Source organism: Canis lupus, chromosome 7 (assembly GCF_011100685.1).
Source record: "Canis lupus familiaris isolate Mischka breed German Shepherd chromosome 7, alternate assembly UU_Cfam_GSD_1.0, whole genome shotgun sequence".
Taxonomy (NCBI): Eukaryota; Metazoa; Chordata; class Mammalia; order Carnivora; family Canidae; genus Canis; species Canis lupus.
In genome coordinates this window covers 277,096-297,308 of record NC_049228.1, presented here as the reverse complement: position 1 = coordinate 297,308, position 20,213 = coordinate 277,096, and the positions used below count along the sequence as shown (strand labels likewise).

The 20,213-nt window shown below is 64.0% G+C and overlaps 1 protein-coding gene across 13 annotated transcripts in view; it reads left to right on the top strand.

Annotated features, from left to right (window-relative positions):
- The first annotated feature begins 988 nt into the window (after nucleotides 1-988).
- PPFIA4 (PTPRF interacting protein alpha 4) overlaps nucleotides 989-20,213 on the top strand; it is a 46,694-nt gene continuing 27,469 nt past the window's right edge. For 10 of the 13 annotated variants that reach the window (XR_005361772.1, XR_005361771.1, XM_038541832.1 and 7 more), the window contains exons 1-9: nucleotides 2,231-2,321; nucleotides 12,250-12,878; nucleotides 15,542-15,643; nucleotides 15,900-16,064; nucleotides 16,305-16,379; nucleotides 16,562-16,651; nucleotides 17,161-17,352; nucleotides 17,571-17,717; nucleotides 17,913-18,047. Coding sequence is in view for 11 of the 13 variants with exons in the window: in XM_038541832.1 (XP_038397760.1) it covers nucleotides 12,645-12,878; nucleotides 15,542-15,643; nucleotides 15,900-16,064; nucleotides 16,305-16,379; nucleotides 16,562-16,651; nucleotides 17,161-17,352; nucleotides 17,571-17,717; nucleotides 17,913-18,047 (1,140 nt within the window). In the remaining 2 variants the exon portion in view is untranslated. Of the gene's footprint in view, nucleotides 1,415-1,623; nucleotides 1,670-2,230; nucleotides 2,322-12,133; nucleotides 12,154-12,249; nucleotides 12,879-15,541; nucleotides 15,644-15,899; nucleotides 16,065-16,304; nucleotides 16,380-16,561; nucleotides 16,652-17,160; nucleotides 17,353-17,570; nucleotides 17,718-17,912; nucleotides 18,048-20,213 lie in introns of those variants that run through there. The other 3 variants (XM_038541825.1, XM_038541828.1, XM_038541826.1) reach the window with 3 other exon arrangements.

Sequence of the window (20,213 nt, the reverse complement as noted above, 5' to 3'; positions counted from 1 at the left end):
AAATATTTTTCTGCCGAGTTTTGATTTTAGGTAGTTTTTGCATGAGGCTTGATGGTGGTGATTGATGGCTTTGTGCCTTTGGTACTTTACTAGGAACTTTACATAGTATCTTTAATTCTCGTGATCCTGCAAGGTAGGTGACAGTATTCCCATTCTGTGGTTGAGAGAACTGCATGAGTGATTTACCCAAGGCTATGCAGCCAGGTCTTCTTGCTGTACCAGAGTTAAAAAGTTCAGGTTCATTCCTTGTGGTAGACGGTGGCAAAAAGGGAAGGCAGAGTGTACACAAAGTAAAAATTTGTGGTCTGTACCTTGTCCCTAATCAGCCTGAAAGGTATAGGAGATTGATCAAAGAGTCTTTGAAATACGTGTTTCTAAATAAATTGTAAAACTAACCAAGAAAAGCAGGAAGGATAAGAAGGATAATGGTATTTTCATTGAGTTGTTAGAAAGGCATTTATATGCTGAAGGTCGTTTAAGAAAAATGTATCCAGTGTTGAAACCAGTCTCCTGAACTATAAACATTTAGTGACCTTTGTCTGCTCTGCCCTGTGTGGCCCATCATCCTCTGTGCCTCCAGAAGCCTGACCTCTTCATTCCTGCAGAAATGCTAATGTCCTATTAGTCAGAGGACTTTCTGTCCCTGGTGTACTCTGAGAAGAGCATCAGGGGTGGGATTTTGGTTTGATTTTGTTTTTGTTAACAGATAACCTTGCTACTTGTCTTCCCTTCTCAGCCCTCCGCATTAGCCAGTGAGCTGGAAATTAGCTGGATGGTGCCATGAGATGGGCATGACGATAATATTCTTAAACCACGAAAATCTTGTGGGGGCAGTTATGATCACAAACCAAACTGTTAAATTATTATGGTTTTTTCCTAAACCGTCGTCCCTAGCCTCTGCTATTTAAAGAATATTGTTAGGAAGCATCTGCTTCATACTGCTGCTAACAGTGAAACGTTACCTTATCCTGAGGTGGGGGGGGGGGGGGTACTGAAAGCTCTTCTCACGGAAGGCCTGGGTCAGTGAAAATCAGAGTTTGGGCGCCTAAATGATAAAACGGACCCAAGGACAGTGAGCGCCTTAAAGAAGCACCTGCCTCAATCACAAGTTGCTTCATTGAGGCAGAGGACGGAGTTCTAGCTCCCCTGACCAAAGGTGCCACGAAGCAGAAGGGAATCCCTGGTGGATCGTGTGTCGTCACCGTCGTCGTCGTCGTCGTCGTCGTCGTCGTCGTGTCCCCCGACTTGGGAGGGGCCTTTAAAAGGGGAGTGAAACGAATTTGGCTTAATGATTGTGTTCTGACTCAGCCTCCAAGTTTTTATCTGAAACTTTATGATTCTAGATAGTGTCAGGCGTCTCCTCAGCGGTGACCGCTGGTGGCGCGACGGCTCCGCGGCCTTCCCCGGAGGGCTGGTGTGTGAGCGACCGGGCGGGGGGCGGGCCCCAGGGTCTCCTCTGGAAGAACCCGACCCCACGTCCCCGGAGAAGGGCTGGGACTTCCTGGGCTCCTTTGTGAGAACTGCTTTGTGATTTTCACTTTGAAAATACACCTCTTGATTTTGCTCTCGGGGCCGGACAGACGGAACGACACAAATTTAGCCTCATTTCTCACCTCCTCCTAGATGACAACGTCTCGGACCGCCCCGCCTTCTCCCGGAGACGCGCCAGGTGCGGACCGCGCGGGGGAAGCAGGGGGAGGCCGCGGGGGACGCGGGGCGTGCGCGGGCTCCTGGCGTCGGAGCGGCGCCCCCGGCTCGTCGCGGCCTGAGGCGGCCTGAGGGGACCCTGCGTTCCGGCCGCGGACGGCGCGATGCGGGGCGACCTGCGGCCACGGGGGGCGCGTGTTCCAGGAGCGCGGCGCGGGTGCCGCCGGGTGCCGCCGGCTGCCAGGGCCCCGAGGGCGCAGGGCGGGTGTCCACGCCGCAAGGAGCAGCTGCGGCGACGCGACGCGGCGCGGCGCGGGCGGGGCGGGCGGGGCGGGCGGGGCGGGCGGGGCGGCTCCCCAGGCGCGGCCAAGATGGCGCGGGCGCCGCGGGGCTGCGGTCACGTGCCGGGCGGGGCGGGGCGGGGCCTCGGGGAGCGCGCAGGCTCCGCCCCGGGGGTGGGGCAGGCCCTGGGGGCGGGGCGGGGCCTCGGGGAGCGCGCAGGCTCCGCCCCGGGGGTGGGGCCAGGCCCTGGGGGCGGGGCGGGGCCTCGGCGCCGGCGGAGCTGCAGCTGCCTCGGCGCCGGCTCGGCTCGCTCCGGGACGCGGCGGCTCGGCGGGCCGGGGGCGGCTCCTCCCGCTCGGGGCTGCGCCGCCGGCCTCCGGGACTGCAGGCAGGTGAGCGGCCGCGCCCGGTGGGCGACGATGCCCCGCCCGCCCCAGTCGGGGAGGGTCCGTCTCGCGCGCCCCGCGAGGCCGCCCCCGCTGGCGGAGCTGCCGCCGCCCCCGCCGCCCCCGCCGCCCCGCGCCGGCCTTTGCGGTGCCCCGTGCCCTTGGGGCGAGGCTGGGGCGGAGCAGCCCGGGGGGACGGCCGGGGTCGCGAGCCCCCGGAGCAGGTGGACGGCCCGCGGCCGCGTGTCGCCCGGGTCGGGAAGCGGCACCTCTCGCTGCGGGCCCGCCGCGCTCCGGGGGCGCCCGAGGTGCCGGGGCTCCGCGCTCCCGGGGCCTTGGCGCCGCCCGCCCTGCTCGCGGCTGTGCGGGGGCCCGGGGCGGGGGGGGCCGAGGTCGGCCGGGGGCGGGGAGAGTGGGCGCCCCGGAACGCAGGGCGGGCGCGGAGCCTGGCCCCGGGGGCGGGGAGCCGGGGCGACCTCCGGCGGGGACGCTGCGGGGCTGCTGCCTGCTGAGAAGACAGGTCGGGCTGCGGGACCGGAGATGTAGTGTGGGTGGAGGAGGGATGCGGGACGAGGTGCCCCTGGGCGCTGATGTCACCTTGGAGGAGAGGCTCGCTGGTAAGTACCCCCGAGAGGGACGTGTGCTCAGCGCGGAGACCCCCTCCTGCTGGGAGCTCCAGGGGCCCCTCCAGGAGCTGGTTCCCGGGACTTCCCGCAATCCTCCCAGGGGTGCTGGAGCCGGTGCCTAGTACTATGTGCAACACCCAGGAAACATGTGCTGGGCTCCTACTCTATGCCCAGCTCTGTGCTGTGTGCTGCGTCTTCTGGAGGCAGTTCTGGGCCACGGAGCAGCTGAAAAGGCCCACACAGGAGGCATTCCCTTAACAGCCCCTGCCCCCCCCCCCCCCCCCCAATTTGGTACATTGCTCTTAGATCATAAAAAAGCAGAGCCCTGTCCCCATGCCTTCAAACAGCCGCCTGAACTGGATTCCAGTCCTCCCTCCCCCCACCACTGTTAACTGGCCAGGTAGCCCCAGGAAAAGCTGCCTTAGCTAAAGGAACAGTTTGCATGCTTTCCCTTGGCTCTTTTCTCGGATTTTGTCCGAGATATCTTGTCCAAGATAAACAGCATCTCAAAATCATGAGATGCTCAATAGCACGATGAGTACTGGGGGCCAGTACTGGACACCCGGCATGGTGGGAGATGCCCTCCCCGGAGGATGGAAGGCTGTGGGGGATGGGGGTGTGGAGGGGAATCTTGTCCAGGGGTATCTGGGCGTGTGCGGACGTGTCTGTCGTGATGTCAGAACCGTGGAGTATAAGAGGCCTGGCAGTTGGGTGGTGGGGAGGGGTGGGAGGGGCAGGGCAGGGCAGGGCAGGCAGCCAGGCTCCTGAGCCTCTTCTGAGTTGATTGCCGGAATTTTAGAGTCGGCAGGAGTCATCAGGGATTCCAGTGGGTCCTTTCTGAGCCTCTGAGAATGGCAGGGTGAGAGCTGGGGAGCAGAGGGGGAGTCAGCGGTGAAGGCTCAGTAGGGCCAGGGAGCTGGGGGCCAAGGGTCTTTAGGATGCAGAGGTACTAGCTGAGGCCTTTTACTGCCAGGGACACTATCGCCTGGGGCTCTAGGCCCTTGGATGGGTGCTGTGGAAGCCGGGTGTGGCTTCGGACTGGCACGGAGTTGCCCGTGGCACGTGTGGCCCGGAGAGGCGCAGGTAGGGAGCAGGAGCGGAGCGAGAGCAGCCTCAGAGTCGAGGTCCCAGGTATGGGATCAGGAGAGGCGCTGGAGGTCAAGGGAGGGGTGGGGTGGTGTACCGCAGGCTTGCCAGGCCGCCATCTGTCTCCCCTCTGGCCCGCTAGCTCTGCCCTATAATTAGCTCTGGAGGGCATACGGTGCTGGCTTGCGGGAGCCGGGCGCTTTGGTGGCCAGTGGGGCAGGAAGTACTGGGCGGGCCGTGGTGCAGGGGGCGGCTTTCAGGGGACCCTCGGGCCTCGCTGTGCTGGGACGGCCCGCGGGACCTGACAATGCCACGAGTGGGGGGTGGCGGTGGCTAGCACGGCCTGCCGCTCCAGGGCCGGGGCCGCCTGCCCACCTCTCATCGGGGGTGCCCCAGGCCGGCCGCCCCTTGCTGCGCAGCTTGTTGCTCGGTTCTCAGGCCCCGGGGCCGCACACCCCCTCCAGGGAAGTGGCTCCCACACAGCGGCTGCCTCCTGCGGGGCGCGGCCTTGGCTGGGGCTCCCTGGTTCTGGGAGCTGGGGGAGAAACGCGCCCGTTCATGCAGTCAGTGGTGCTCCGGGTGGTGCTCCTAGCCGCTGCCAGGCCGTGCAGGAGGATGTTTAGTCCCGTGCTGCTCCCTGTTGCTTCCGGACCCCCTGTGTGTACAGAGGCCCCCCTTTCCGCGGGGGACACAGTCCCACCCTCGGCGGGTGCCTGAACCACACACACCGTGGACCTGGATGTTCTGTTTTCTTCCCGGGCCACACACCGGTGATGATTTAGATGGTAAGAGGTTAGCAGCAGTGACGCGAAGATAGGACAATATAACAATATACCGTAATGACGGCTGTGGGAACGTGCTCTCTCTAAACACCTCACTGTGCTCACCCTTGTCATGATGCAAGATGATAAAATGGCTGCGTGATGAGATGAAGTGACCGAATGACACGGGCTTTGTGACGCGGCGTTCGGCTCCCAGTGATCTTCTGATGACGCATCAGAGGGAGGACCGTGTGCTCCCATCAGTGTGACCGCGGGGGACTGAGATCGCGGACAGTGAGGCTGTGGGTCGGGGGTGCCACTCCGAGTGGCAAGTAGACTGGAAACGCTTTGAGGGCTGACAGCTGTCTTACGTGCCTCTCGTATCCATGACGACGCCTGGCTCAACATTGGATTCGTGGAAATCTACTCAATAAGTAATTGTTGGATTGGATCCAAGAGGTCTGTTTGATTCCCTGGGTTCAGTGAAGCAGGGCCTCCTTGCAACTAGAAATATTCAACCCGGGGCAGAGAAGCCTCTGGGGACCCAACACAGTGGCGTTACGTCTCCGCAGGTGGTAGATGAAGTGAAAATCCCCGAATCTCCCATAAAGCATGGTGTATGGGCTTAGGTTTCTTTTCTTTTCTTTTCTTTTCTTTTCTTTTCTTTTCTTTTCTTTTCTTTTCTTTTTTTTTAAGATTTTATTTATTTATTCATGAGAGACACACAGAGAGAGGCAGAGACACAGGCAGAGAGAGAAGCAGGCTCCACGCAGGGAGCCCGACGCGGGACTCGATCCCGGGACCCTGGGGTCATGCCCTGGACCGAAGGCGGCACTAAACCGCCGGGCCCCCCGGGCTGCCCTGGGTTTAGGTTTCTAATGCTGAGCAATGTTCGTGTACAGAGTAGACGTTATATACGCTCTATGTTAATCGTATAACGTGTACAGTGATCTTAAAAAGAATACGTGCTGTACAATGTAATTTTGTAGTTAAGCGTCAGGTGAAATAGCTGGTTTGCGTCAGAGGCTGTTACTGCTTATTTTGCTCACTCGAGATAGTTGAATTCTCGTAAATATGTGGCTCATGTGAGTCCATGGCCGCTTTCATCAGATTGGTAACTGTCATTTCAAAGGGGAGACAGGCTTCCATTCAGTTTAAGAAGACGTTTCCTTGGGACAATGAGGGCTTCCTCTGTTGGGGTGAGCTCCTGTTCCTGAAGGACAGTCTTACAGACTGAGCTGTCAGGGGGAGGCGTGGAAGGCCGTCGCACGCCTTGTGGGACCTCGGAGGTTCTAGGGAAGGGGTGGGGTGGGGGAGGCCGTGGATGGTAGGGGACCCTGGCGGCCGCTACAGAACAGGACTCACCGTTGCCCAGCTTGGAGAAGGATGCTGAGAGTGGACGCTTGGGGCGACCAGGCAAGGACCTTGGCCTGGGCTGTTTCGGGAGGAGCGACCTTCTGGGAGACCCTGGGGGAGCCCCACCATCTCTAAGGCACGCGGAGCCCGGGGCGTGGGAAGCCGTGCAGCGCAGCTCTGATGGGTGGAGGGCGTAGCAGGGTGGGCCACGTGCAGCTCCTCGGCCTCCGCTCACCCCGGGCCACCTGCGAGTGCCCCAGAGCCCTGCCCCTTGCTTGGGGCAGAGCGCCTGGAACAAATGGGATTTTCATTCTTTCATTATCATCGCTGTCCCTCCCTCGTCTCCGTCTCACATCCTCACACAGGATCAAGACCACGCACGCGCTCACACTGCTTCATGACCAGGTGTGTGCTTGCAGGACACATGCACACGCGTGAGCGGTCAGGAGCCCACATGCCCTTCTGAGCATACGTGGTTTCCTGGCTCTAGGGGCACATGCTTACCTGACCACACACTCACGACACATCGTCGCGACCAGTCATATGTCCCGAGCTCGTGACATACGACGATGACGCACAGTCTGTCTCCGCGTTGTGTGTAGTTTACCCCCGTTACACATACCACGCACTGCCTCGTGCACACGGTCCCAGGACCTGTTCTCATGGCCACACTCTTACACACACGCACCTCGCAGGGCCGTCCATCACGCCACACCCTCCCATGACTGTGCTCTTACACGCTGTTGCATGGATGCACACGTGCCCCCACATTCTCTCTCTTTCATCACCCTCCCCCCCACACACACACCTTTTGTGACCACGGACACACACATACTTGGTGATGCAGTTCTGAGTACTCAGGCACCGGACAGCACTTCCCTCTCATGTTCCTCATCCCCCCGGGCAGTTCTCTTTTGCTGCATGACAGCTCCCGATCTTTGGGCTGGTTTCCTCACGCAGAGACTTCTGAACTTCTTTTTTTAAGATTTTATGTATTTATTCATGTGAGATACAGAGAGAGAGGCAGAGACACAGGCCGAGGGAGAAGCAGGCTCCATGCAGGGAGCCCGATGCAGGACGCAGGACTCGATCCCAGGACCCCGGGGTCACTCCCTGGGCCTGAGGCAGACGCTCAACTGCTGAGCCCCCCAGGGTCCCAGGAAGATTTGGAACAGATGGGATTAAATTAAGAAAAGGGAGTTTCGAGCCCTCTGCAGTGTCCTCTCCTCCGTGCCGAGTCCTTGTCCCCAGGCAGCCCCTCACGGACCCTCTCAGTCTGCAAATCCGGTCTTCATTCCAAGAGGTAGTTGTGGTGGCTGTACTTTGGGGCATTTTAGAAGAGGACGTATTTAGAAGAAGAGACTCCTAGCCCCCCTTTCCCCGCTAGCCTTTGATGTTAGCACTGAGCTCACCCCGTGGCCAGGGGTGCAGCGGGGGTGGGGGGGTGGTGGCTCAGTTTACCCCTGCGCCCTGGGGGTTGTTAACAGCGCCTCCATCATTCTTAAGAAGGGCCTGGCTTGGGCTGTACCATGTGGGCTCACCCCGGTGAGATGCCAAGTCTCGGGAAGCAGTGGCCCCAACCTAACTTCTTGGGGTGCAGCCGGGCAGTGGGCCTCACAGGAGTGCGCCCAGGGGAACCTGCTGCCTAGAGACCTCCGCTCCGTGTCCGCGGGACCACACCTGGCGTCAGGGGTGGAGGGTCGGTGGCGGTGGCACCCACCGGTACCCGGTAGCGTTTTCTACTTCCCAGGTCGGTGTGTCTCATCCCCTTTGACCCTCATGAACCTGCAAGCTCACCAGCGCGCGTGTGTGTGACCATCTTCATGTTCCAGATTTGGGAACCTGGAGCCCAGAGAGACAGAGTCTCACGGATGGTCTGTTAGGGGCCCGGGCTGGGTGCTTTTGAGGGGATTTGTGCAGCTGTAAGAAGCCGTCGGAGAGCTTTTCCAAGAGTTTTTCCTGGGAATGGCTTCCCGTAGCTAATACGGATTTTCACTTTGCTTAGAGCGGGCCCGGCCTTGGGTGCTTTAGGGGCCTAGGCCCCAGGAGTCGCCGTGGCGCCCATCAAGATCTCAGCCCTGGGGGCACTAACTCCCCAAACCAGCGGCCTGTGGTGCGCGTCACTACCCTCCCCGCTTCACAGGTGAGGAACTGAGGCTCTGAGATCAAGTCTTTGCCGAGTCACCCGAGTGGTGAGCGGAGGAGCCGGCGTTCAGACCCATCAGCCCCAGAGTCGGCCTTGCAGGGCACGGCCCCCGTCTTGCTCTCAAGAAGCTTTACCTTTCAGAGGGCACGGGGCGCCCGGGGCTCAGCAGGTGAGGTCTGCCCTCGGCCCCGGGATTGAGTCCCGCTTCGGGCCCCCCGCAGGGAGCCTGCTTCTCCCTCGGCCTGTGTCTCTGCCTCTCTCTCTGGGGCTCTTGTGAATGGGTGGGTTAAAATCTTAAAAAAAAAATTCAGAGTTCCAGATAAATGAACATATTCCCAGGCCTCGAGCCAGTCTGTACTGTTTCGGAGTTCCTCTTCTTTGAATTTGGTCGGGGAGGGTCTGCCCAGAGCGATCCCGTCACGTGTCTCTTCAGTTCCACGTATGTTAGGGCCCGTGTGCGCGCGTCCAGCGGTAAGTAGGAGATGGTTCTCGGCCCAGAGTCTTCGGATGAGACGACGTGTCACATAGAGAGGTAAAGGGCCATGCTGGGCCTGTGGAAGGCCCCATCTAATCCACGAGGGCTCAGAAAAGGCTCCAGGGGCGAGATGGGCTCCTTAGACACGAAGGGGAGACTGAGGCAGGCTGGGTGAGATGCTAGAAGCTCGTGAGCAGTGGGTCAGCCTGGGAACGTGACGGTGTGCAGGAGTGGGGGGGCTCCGCGGGCTCTTGGAGGAGAGGAGGAGTGAGGGCAAGGCTTTTGGGATGGTGGGCTGAACAGGGCGAGGGAGGGGAGAGGAGGGGAAGCTTCTGGGCTGGAGGGAAGGAGAGGTGGGCAGCTGGACTTCACTGCCCTGGGGGATGGTCGGGGTTAGGGAGCTGAGTGGGAATGTGGGGGGGTGGGCAGGCCCCGGGGGTTGCTCACAGCTCGGTTTGGGGCCCCTGGGGGAGGGGGTGGGAGAGATTCGGAGGGTGGTGGACGGGGCTGTGGGTGTGGGTCACCCAGCGGAGAGTGTGGCGGCCGCGGTGCAGAGGCTTCCCGGCGGGCGCGGGTGTGGGAGGCCCCTCGTGTGCCCCGGGATGCGGCGAGAAATCATGGGGGAGCCGTGCTCTCTCCTCTCCTCCCCTTCTTCCACCCCCGTGCCTCCTTGGCGCCAGACAGACTGGGGTGGAATCCTGGTTCTTCCCCAGAGCAGCCGTGTAGACGCGGGGCCTGACTCTGGGGCCCCATCCTCCCATCTGCGGCGCGGGAACTGTGAGCATCGACCCACGGCGCCTGGCGCGGGGTGGACACTGGGAAATCAGGGCCGTGCTCAGGCCTGGCGCGTTTTCCTGGAGGCCCACCTCCCTCCCGCCCTCCAGTCTGCCGGGGGCATGGCCATGCCCTCTCACCTCTTTGCTCGGGGGAGAGGGGGCTTGCACCCTGAGGCACCTGTGTGCCTCGCCCACGCCCGCTCACTTGAGCACAGCCCGCAGACTCGGCCCTGGCTCTGTGGCCTCCACAGGGCTGCCAGCTTTGCCCTCGACAGGCTCCCTCAGCGTGGCGGGGCCTGCCTGCCATCTGGTGGGGCTGCGGGGAGCCAGGTAGCGCGGTGTGCATGTGTGCATGTGTGTGCGTGTGCGCGTGTGTGGCCAGAGCAGCAGACCCAAGTGCACAGCCCTCTTGTCTGTTGGGAAGAGATGGGGGTGACTTCTGGGAAGCCAGAGAGGCCGCAGGTTTGCCCTTGTGTGTTTAGCGATACGGGTCTGCCCCCCCCGCCACGCGCACACGCACACTCACCCTCGCACCTGCTCTGGGGTGCCCCCCCCCCTTTCACAGCCTGCCCACACTCCTCCCGGGTGAAGCCCCTCACATGCTCACTTGGGGGCTGGTAGCTGGCGCCTCCGAATCAGGACGTGTGAGTGACACTTAGAAATTGTGCAGGAGTCGAGGATGCTCCTGTTGGGCTGCGATGACAATCACGCGATTCCCACGGCCCTGGAGCCAGAGGCCCGGGCGTCCCCGCATGGCAGCCCCAGAGGGTCCCTGTGCTCTCGGTGCTGCGCCGACCACTGGCCGGGGTCTTGGGGCATCTGCCTGGCATCGCCCTCTGGGCTCCACCTGCCGCCATGGCCCGTTTCCCGAGGGGTTGCGGGGCTCACCTGGCACCCGGTTGGGGGGAGGCTGCAAAAGAGCCCGTGGCCGCCAGCTTCTCGGCCGCCAGGACTACCAGAGGATTCGAGGAGGGGAGACCACGACCAGGACCATGACCACAACCACCTCCAGGGCTGACCCTGCCCCTGCAGGCCCGCGGGGCTGCCTGCCTTTCCAGGCTGTTCTCTGCGGTCCCTGGAGGCCGCAGAAGGGGTGGGGGTCCTCACAGCAGAGCTTCCCGGAGTGGCAACAAGACCGAGGTCACCTACCTGCTCGGAGGCGGCCTAGAGGTCCCAGGTCCCAGCTCCCTGGTCTCCACCACCCGGCAGGACACCTAGGGACCCTTGGGCCGACGCTGACCCCTGCCTGGACTCCTGAGCTCCCGGGGCTCTTCCTTGAAGGACAGATTCTCCCCCAAGCGGCCCTTCCTCCGCTTGCCCTTCACTCCCGCTCTCTCATCAGTTCGTGGAGGGGGGAAAGGGGAGGGGGAGGGGCTGCTGTTCCCAGCACTGGATCCGTGACAGTCCTGACTCTCGGGGCCCTAACCCTCCACGGTGGCTGCCTAGCATGAGAACGGATCCCCTGGGTTAGTGTCTGTGTCAGTCTGTGTCTGGGGCGTGTGTGTGGCCACTGTGTACGTCCCAGGCCGCCTGTCTCCGTGTCTGCTTGTACGGGTATGGGCCTGCCCACGTACCCCACAACTCCTGGGCTCCCTTGCCAGGTGCCCAGTCCAGGTCCACCTTCCTCCCCAGCCTCCCCTGCTGCCCTCATTTCTGTCCAGATCCTGAGTACAGTGCAGGGGGCCCAGCGGTGGGTGTCCCGCTTCCCACGTGGGGTCTGACACCTCCTGTCCTCTCCCTGCCCATCGGAGTCTGCCTGTTGCCCGAGGGGTGGACGAGACGCTGTCCCTGTGTCTCCCAAGTGGTAGAAGGTCGGAGAGCACCGTTCGTGGAGCATCTCCCGGGAGTGCGCTGCGGTGCCCCTGCCTCACTCCATCTCTCAGGCAGCAGGAGCTGTGACGCCTGATTACCGTGGTGGCCTCCCAGGGTGGGCAGGGAGTCAGAGGCTCAGGGCAGCGGGAGCAGTCCCCAGCTGCACGCTCCGCACCCCGTCCTGTCCCCGCCCCGGGGCTTCCCTGTGCGCAGTCAAGGTGCACGTGCTGCCCGCCCAGCTGGGCCTGCCCTGGCAGTTCCCCAGGTGGACGAGGGGCCTGCCCGCAGCAGGAGAGTGACCCCCCGCCCTTCCCGCCCTGGTTCCTTCAGGTCACTCGGCTCCTGCTCCAGCACCGGGAGGCAGGCCGTGAATTCCGAGTGGAAGCCGGCCCCCCCCTCCCCGCCAGGTGTCGGGCATGGGGAAGCCGGGAGCCTCTGCATGACAGGTGTGGAGTCGGTCAGGGCTCCTGCCACCCCAGGGCCCGCCCAGCCCTTCCCGGGGACCAGGCCGTGTCAGTGGGCAGGCTGGGGGCCCAGGAGTCTGCGTGTGTGCGTCCCTGGGAACCCTGCATGCGTCTGGCTTCCCCCGGCCTGGTGCGGGGAGGATGGCTGGGGGCACAGCATCCCCGTCGTCTCGGGAGGACTCTGGGCAGCCTGCTGCCTGTTCCCCTGCCACTGCCTGAATCATTTCTATATTTGGCCGGGGAGCCACGTGGGTGGGGAGCCAGTCCACTGCGCCGCTCCTGACAGCGGGGGCGGGGAGCTGAGGCAGAGGACGGGGCGCGCCCTGGGAGCACTGAGTGAGCGAGCCTGGGGAAGAGGCACCCTGTGTCCTGCTGCCCCCCGCCCCCCAGCCCGCCCCCACGCCGTCCTCACGGCCACCTCTTCTCCCGCAGGCCGCTCTCCGGGAGCCATGGGTGTCGCTGGGCCCAGCTGGGACGCTGCCAGGCTCCGACGCTCCGCCTAAGCGACGGGCCCTCTCCCAGGCCTGTGCTCGCTGCCCGTCATGGCCACGCTCGGCTGCTGCCCGCTCGTCTGGGGACCCCGGGCACCCAGCCCCAGCCCTGAGAGGTTAGGCCAGGCCCTGTGGCTCCTGTGCACAGGGGCGCGCCCGGCGCCAGGCCCCTTTCAAAGCCAGAGCGACTGATGCCATGGGCGAGGCCCCTGCCCACCCGTCCACTTGCCTGGCGCCCGCTCCGAGACCCATGCACCAGGTCCCCCTGGAGGTGCCAGCCCCGTGAACTCCTCCCCTGTCCCCCGACGCTGAGAAGGCCCGGCCCCCCAGCCCGCCATGTGCGAGGTCATGCCCACAATCAACGAGGGGGACCCCCTGGGTCCCCCCCATGGCGCCGATGCTGACGCCAACTTCGAGCAGCTGATGGTGAACATGCTGGATGAGCGGGAGAAGTTGCTGGAGTCCCTCCGGGAGAGTCAGGAGACCTTGGCTGCCACGCAGAGCCGGCTGCAGGACGCCCTGCACGAGCGGGACCAGCTGCAGCGCCACCTCAACTCCGCCCTCCCCCAGGTAAGGCCAGGTGTGCCCCTCCGTCTCACCTGGCTCCCCCCAGCCCTGGAGCCGCCGCTCTGGGCTTTCCATCATCTGCATCTATTTGCATATCAATAAATGTAATTTTCCTGCGTGACCCTCCACGGAACCCTGTCCCTGTGCACCTGGCACCCCATCCTCAGCCGGACTTGGCTTCCCCTGGACCCCGGGCCCGGCCGCCCGCCGCAGGGAGCCCGCGCGGCCAGCAGGTGGCGCCCAAGGCTGGAAGGCGCCGCGCCCCGGGGAAGAGCCCGGCTGCAGACGGATCACCTGGTCCACCCCTCACTGCACCCGTGGAACACATGAGGCGTCGCGTAGCAAATGCTAGGCAGGGCTGGACCCACAAGCCGGGGACCTTGAGCCCCAGGGTCAGCGCGCTGCGGCCTCGCCTTGTGCTTGCAGCTCCAACCTGGGTAGCGCCTGCTACGTCCGTCCTCTCTGTTTTACACACGATAACAGTGAAGCTTGAGATGAGCCCGGTGCCCGGCCTGCATGTGCAGGGGTGGGGGGCCTGGGGCGGCCCCCTGAGCAACCCCCGCTGCAGACTCAGCTCCACGCCCTCCCCCACGTGTGGGGACAAGAGTGACGGTGGAGCCGGGTGGGCGCAGGGCTCAGACGAGGTGGTGGCAGGGCCTTGGGATGCCTCCTGGGGGGCACGGGGTCCTGGTGGAGGGAGGACGGGGCGGCCGGGGGTTGGAGGAGCCAGTCCTGCCCTGGGGCTCACCGACGAGGCAGGAGGGGGACTGGAGGACCGACCCCGGGGTAAGAGTCGCTGCCCAACCTGTGCTGCTCGCTGCTGGGAGGCCTGTCCTTGTAGCTTCCAGGTGGAGACGGAGCTTCAAGGAGGCTGGGCCGCTTGTCCGAGGTCGCAGGGTTGATGGGACGTGGCTGGGGTTTGATGCAGGCCCATCCTGGGAGCCTCAGGAAGGCAGGGGCTGTGTCTGTGTTGTCACTGTGTCCCCAGGGCCCAGCGCGGGGCCTGGGACATGACCACGCTCACAGTGTTGGTGGCCGCAGACCGGCTCCTAGGCTGGGGCTCTCCAGCTCCGTCCCAGCCGGCGTTAGCGGGGGAGGCAGGCTTCCCCCGGGGGTCTGCGAAGGCCCCAAGGACGTGCATCCCCCCGACACGGGCTTTGAAACGTAGGCGTGATCTCATCAGGGGCTGACCGAGGGCTGGGCCCTCCGGGGGGACGGGAGAGGTGCGGAACCAGGAAGGCTGGTGGAGGGCTGCACCCAGTGGGTGACCGGGCTGCCCGGATCTTAGGGTGTGTGCAAAGAAACCATGAGAGGGAAATCTGAAAACCAGGACAAGAAGTTTGTAGTCGGCGTTGTAGACGGTGTCACGCCTCAGGAGGTGGTCCTGGCAGCAGGTGTCAGATGGGCTGGGGTCGCGGAGGAGGCGGGTGTCCTGGGGTGGGAGCCCAGGGTGTTGAGGGAGAGAACATGGGTCCCTGGGGGGTGGCATGGGGCTGGGGGCTTGCGAGTCCTGTCTCTGGACGTAAGTGTGTGTGTGAGCTTGCTGTGCGTGTAAACTGAGGCGTGGAACAGCCGTGGGGCCAGGCCTGGGTTCCTAGGGTGTGAGGTGTTGGCCACCCCTGGCCATTGCCTTGACAGGCCAGGCTTCTCCCGCTCTGCCCTCGGGCTCCCGCGGCCCTTCCCACAGCCCTGCCTGCCGAGGCCCCGTGTGGGTGGCTCGGGGATGCCTCCTCCCGTCCCGAGTCGCCGCGTGTGCAGGAGACCTCAGGGTAGGGCCACTCCAGGCCCTGGGCGCCCGCAGAGCATGGCCCAGCTCTCGGAAAACTCCGGGGCGGGATGATGTCTGCGTCAGCCAGGAGGGTGCGAGGGGCCTGGGAGCGCGGGGCCAGCCTCCCCCTCAGGATGCGTGTCCCGACCCAGACAAGCTGGGCCGCGAGAGCGCCTCGGCGTGTGCGGGCCTGACGTGCTGGGAGCAGGGCTCCCGGAGGGGGGACCCCGAGCGTGGCGCTGGGCGAGGCCGGAGCGGGGGCCCTGGACCGTGGCGGGGATCCCTGCGACGTGTGCTAGAGCCTGGGGCCTCCGGCCAGGTCTCCCGGCCGCCTTGCTCTCTCTCTCTCACACACCTACGCACACGCACATGCACACACGTGGGCCCTTCCCTCGCCCACTGGCCCCGTAGCTGTAGAGCCCTGGGGAGGGCGTGCAAGGCAGCTCCCCGGGGCCCTCGCCTCGAAGCCCGCTCTCTTCCTTGTGCAGCACCCATGGGTCTCTGTCGGGACCTCACCCAGCCACACGGGAGGGGAGACTCCCCTCTGGGTCTCCAGGCCTTGGTGGGTCCTCGGGATGCCGGGGAGACGACGTAATCAGGCCCTACTGCGGCTGGAGGAGGCAGGGGCTGCAGAGCGGATTCGGGGACTCTCTGGCTCCTGTTTCCACCTCGTCCCCTCGCACCCTAACACATACGTGGAGTTCGTGGGGGACCCCGCGGTCCCCCATGATGTGGCCCCCGCCCCCGGGACGCTCTGCAGTGAGGATGCCTGGGGGCTTTCCTGGGGGCAGCTGCCCCAAGCAAGGGGTGGGTGCGAAGAGCCCATCAGCGATGGGGGCAAGCAGGAGGCAGCTCAGGGGAAAGCCCCTGAGCACTCAGGGGCCTTGGGGGCTTGCAGGAATTTGCCACCTTGACCCGGGAGCTGAGCATGTGTCGGGAGCAGCTTCTAGAAAGGGAGGAAGAGATCTCAGAGCTGAAGGCAGAGCGGAATAACACCAGGGTAAGCGGGTGACCTGCTGTGTGTGGGGGCTGAGCCCCGCCGACCACGGGGGTGGCTAGGCCAGGGCCAGGCATCTCCTGCCCGCTGCTGACCTCCTCCTGTCTTGGGGGGGTGGCCCTGGGAGGTCGGGGCCCTGGGGTGGAGACCAGGGCGGCACGGGTGTCCTGCTGTCCCCCCCCAGTGGTCCTTGGCCCCCCTTCTGGCCCCCGGGCACCGGCTCACCGCCCTCCCCTTGCGCTGCCCCTGCCCCTGCCAGTTACTCCTGGAGCATCTGGAGTGCCTGGTGTCACGCCACGAGCGGTCGCTGCGCATGACCGTGGTGAAGCGCCAGGCCCAGTCGCCGTCAGGGGTCTCCAGTGAGGTGGAGGTGCTGAAGGCCCTCAAGTCGCTGTTCGAGCACCACAAGGCCCTGGACGAGAAGGTAGCTGGCCCGGCCCCGGCCAGCCTTGCCTCCCCGGGGCCTCCCTCCGGGGGTCCCCTCTGCGTGTTCCTCGGCCTGTGTGCAGGGGACAGCTGCCCTCTCCTCCCAGTGGCCTCACTGCCAGGCCCTCGGGGAGGTGCTCTCGGCCGCCTCCTGCCCCAGGCTGTGCGTGGGGCCCAGGCTCCATGGGCACGAGTCCCTGGGGCCCCGTGTCCTCTCCGTCTCCCCCTCCGTGGACAGGTGCGGGAGCGGCTCCGAGCGGCCCTGGAGCGTGTGACCACCTTGGAAGAGCAGCTGGCAGGTGCCCACCAGCAGGTAAGTGGCCTGCGCCCCCTCCGCCTGGACGCTGCAGTCCCCGCTGCTCTGCCGTCTGTTGTGCGTTGGGCTCCCCGCTGTGGGGGCGGGGCCGGGCCGGCTGGCCAGTGCGGCTGGGATGGGCGGGGGCGCAGGGAGTCGCCTTCTCTGTGACTCACTGCCCCGGGGGCTGCACCCTACAGGTGTCTGCCCTGCAGCAGGGGGCAGGGGTTCGGGATGGAGCGACAGAAGAGGAGGGGACCGTGGAGCTGGGACCCAAGCGGCTGTGGAAGGTGGGTCCTGGGGAACCATGTGGGGGTGGGGGGCCGCCCCCAGACGGGACGTCAGGGCCCTGCCGGCCTGGGTTCAGGAGAGCAAGTGCTGGAATGACATCTGGGGCTGTCTCCAATATTCCCATCGCTCTTTCCTTCTTCCCCCACGCCGCCTGCGAACAAATCTGTGGGTTTTTCTGTCGTGTGCCCGACACGCAGCCGGGCACCTCTACGTTGTCCACTTGGACGGTCAGGTGCCACCTGCCTGTGTGTGGGTGTCGGGCAAGGTCCCTCCTGCGCCTGAGCCTTTGTTCCCCTAGTGCTGCCCCTTCCTGGGTTACGGGATTCTCAGACAGCAGGTGGAACCGGAAAGTCCTTTCAAAAGAGACACAGGGGAGCAAAAGTGTTTGGTCAGTGTATGGGGTGAGCTCCTGGGGCCCCTGGGGGCACAGCTGGGATGTGCTCTGGGGGTGCCGGCCCCGGGCGGGCCGGGAGCCAGACGACTGACTGATGGCTCACCGTCCCTGGAGGACGACGCGGGCCGGGTGGAGGAGCTGCAGGAGCTCCTGGAGAAGCAGAACTTTGAGCTGAGCCAGGCTCGGGAGCGGCTGGTCAGCCTGACGGCGTCGGTGGCCGAGCTGGAGGAGGACCTGGGCACCGCGCGCCGGGACCTCATCAGGTCAGAGGAGCAGAGCAGCAAGCATCAGCGGGACCTCCGGGAGGTGAGAGGAGGCCCCCCGGCCCGGCCCCATCTGCTGCGCCGGCGCTGGGCGGGGGGGCTGCTTGCGTGCCCTGGGTGTGCAGCGAGGGCCAGGCCGGGGCGGCCTGCTGGGGCCACTGTGGGGAGGAGTAGCGAGAGGGCCGGGTCGAGCTCAGGCCCTGGCGGGGGGCACGGGGGACGCTGATGGCCCCTGGCCCGTCCCCTCCGCTCCTACCCCAGGCCCTGGCCCAGAAGGACGACATGGAGGAGAGGATCACGACACTAGAGAAGCGCTACCTGGCTGCTCAGCGTGAGGCCACGTCCATCCACGACCTCAACGACAAGCTGGAGAATGAGCTGGCCAACAAGGAGTCCCTGCACCGCCAGGTAGCCCCCCCCCTTTGGCCCAGAGCCCCTGGGGCCCCGCCTTGGGAGGGGGGAGGCCGTCCTCGCGTGGGGAGCAGCCCAGAGCCAGGTTGTCCTCGTCCCCCCTCCCCCCCGCCTCCCGGCTCCTCCGGCCGGTCACCTGCTCTCTCCTGAGCCTGGGCGCTCCCTGTTGACCCCCCCCACCCACGGTGCTAGTGTGAGGAGAAGGCCCGGCACCTGCAGGAGCTGCTGGAGGTGGCGGAGCAGAAGCTGCAGCAGACGATGCGCAAGGCGGAGACGCTGCCCGAGGTGGAGGCCGAGCTGGCGCAGAGGATCGCGGCCCTCACCAAGGCAAGTGGGCCCGGCCCGCCCGTGGCCGCCTCCTGAGCCCCCCGGCGCGCGCAGGAGGCGCAGAGCGTGGGAGGCACTCGGGCTGGGAGCCAGGAAGGCGCCTCGCACTGCGTGACTCCGGGATGCGCCTGTGATCCCTGCCCTCCTCACCCCCGGGAGCGACCGTCCCTGGGAAGGGCCCAGGAACCCTGGGAGACATGGGTGAGACCCCGGGGGCGCAGAGCGCTGCGTCAGCTTGCCTTTGTTGGGGGCCTGGGTGGAAGATGAGGACGTCGTCCCCGGAACGAGGAGATCCGAGAGGAGCGGTGAGCAGCGTGGGTGCAGGGGGCATAGGCTGAGCGTCGCCGGCGTCCTGCAGCTGGGCCCTTCCGGATCTAGGGATCAAGCTCGATCGCTTGAGGCCTGCAGCTTTAGGGTCGGTGCAGGGCCTGGGTTGTGCCCGACGGGGTGTAACAGTTACTGGGAGGCGTCCGGGCTGGAACCGCCCTCGGGTCTGGAGGAGTGGGGTCGACGCACGGGCGCAGGCCGGCAGCAGGGGTTCCAGAGGACTTAGGGGTGTTCGCAGCAGGTTGACGCTTTCCGGGGACCTCGCTCGGGGCCGCCTCCACCCAGCCAGGGAGAGAAGGACGTCCGTGTTGTGTGAGCATCAGGCCCCGGGGCCTCTGGAGCCTGGGGGCCCCCGACTGTCCCCGCCACCCGGGAAGTCGTGCCCCTCCTGATGAGGCGTTGGGGCCGTCCTCGTGGCATCACCTCTGTGACGTCGGGTTGGCCTGCGTGCTAGCTCCTAGGGATCTGGGTTTAAGGACGTAGGGGACCAGGTTGGGGTGCTGGGACGGCAGCTTAGCATGTCCCCAGAGGGACAGGAAGGGATGGACTGACGTGATTAATAGGTTCACACGAGTCACAGCGGGGCGGCTCTAGGGAGGGTTTCCCGACTGCTGGATGTGTGACAGTCTCGTCAGCGGACGCAGGCCTGGAGGGAGCCCACCCACCTGGGGGGTGACAGCCCGGCTAGCGTGTGCTGCGTGTGGCAGCGGACCTGTCGGCGTGGATGGTCTCACTAGTCCTCACAGTGTTCAGTGGGTTAGGGTTAGGGTTAGGGTTGGGTTGAGGTTAGGGTCGGGATTAGGGGTTAGGGTTGGAGCTAGGGTTAGGGGTTGGGGGTTAGGATTGGGGTTAGGGGTTAGGTTTGGGGTTGAGATTAGGGATTTGGGTTGGGGTTAGGAGTTAGGGGTTAGGGTAGGGGCTAGGGTTAGGGGTTGGGGTTAGGGTTAGGGTAGGGTTAGGATTAGGGGTTATGCTTAGTGTTGGGATTAGGGTTTACGGTTAGGGTTGGGGCTAGAGTTAGGGGTTCATGTTAGGGTTAGGTTTGGTGTTGGGATTAGGGGTTAGGGTAGGGTTGGGGCTAGGATTAGGGGTTGGGGTTAGGGTTGCAGTTGCGGTTGGGATTAGGGGTTAGGGTTGGGGTTGGGGATTACGGGTTGGGGTTAGTTTTGGGGTTGGGGTTGGTTTGAGGTTAGGGATTAGTGTTGGGGTTGGGTTTGGGGTTGAGGTTAGGGATTGGGGGGTTAGGGGTTAGGGTTTGGGTTGTGTTTAGGGTTAGGGATTAGGGTTGGCATTGGGGTTAGTGTTGGGGTTAGGGATTAGTGTTGGGGTTGGCGTTGTGGTTAGGGTTAGGGGCTAGGGGTTAGGTGTTAGGGTTGGGTTAGGGTAAGGGTTAGTGTTAGGGTTCAAGTTTAGGGTTAGGGATTAGGGTTAGGGGTTAGGTATTAGGAGTTAGTGTTAGGGGTTAGGGTTGGGTTTGGGGTTGGGATTAGGGGTTAGGGTTGGGGTTAGGGGTTAGTGTTAGCGTTGGGGTTGGAATTAGGGGTTAGGATTTAGCTTGGAGCTAGGATTAGGATTTAGGGGTTGGGGTTAGGGATTAGGGTTAGGCTTGGGGTTGGGATTAGGGGTTAGGGTTAAGGTTGGGGCTGGGGTAAGGGTTAGGGGTTGGGGTTAGTGGTTAGAATTAGGCCTCAGGTTGGGATTAGGGGTTAGGGTTAGGGTTGGGGCTAGGTTTAGGGGTTTGGGGTTAGGGTTGGGGTTGGGATTAGAGGTTAGGGTTTGGTTTGGAGCTTAGATTAGTATTTAGGGGTTGGGGTTGGGGTTTGGATTAGGGGTTAGTGT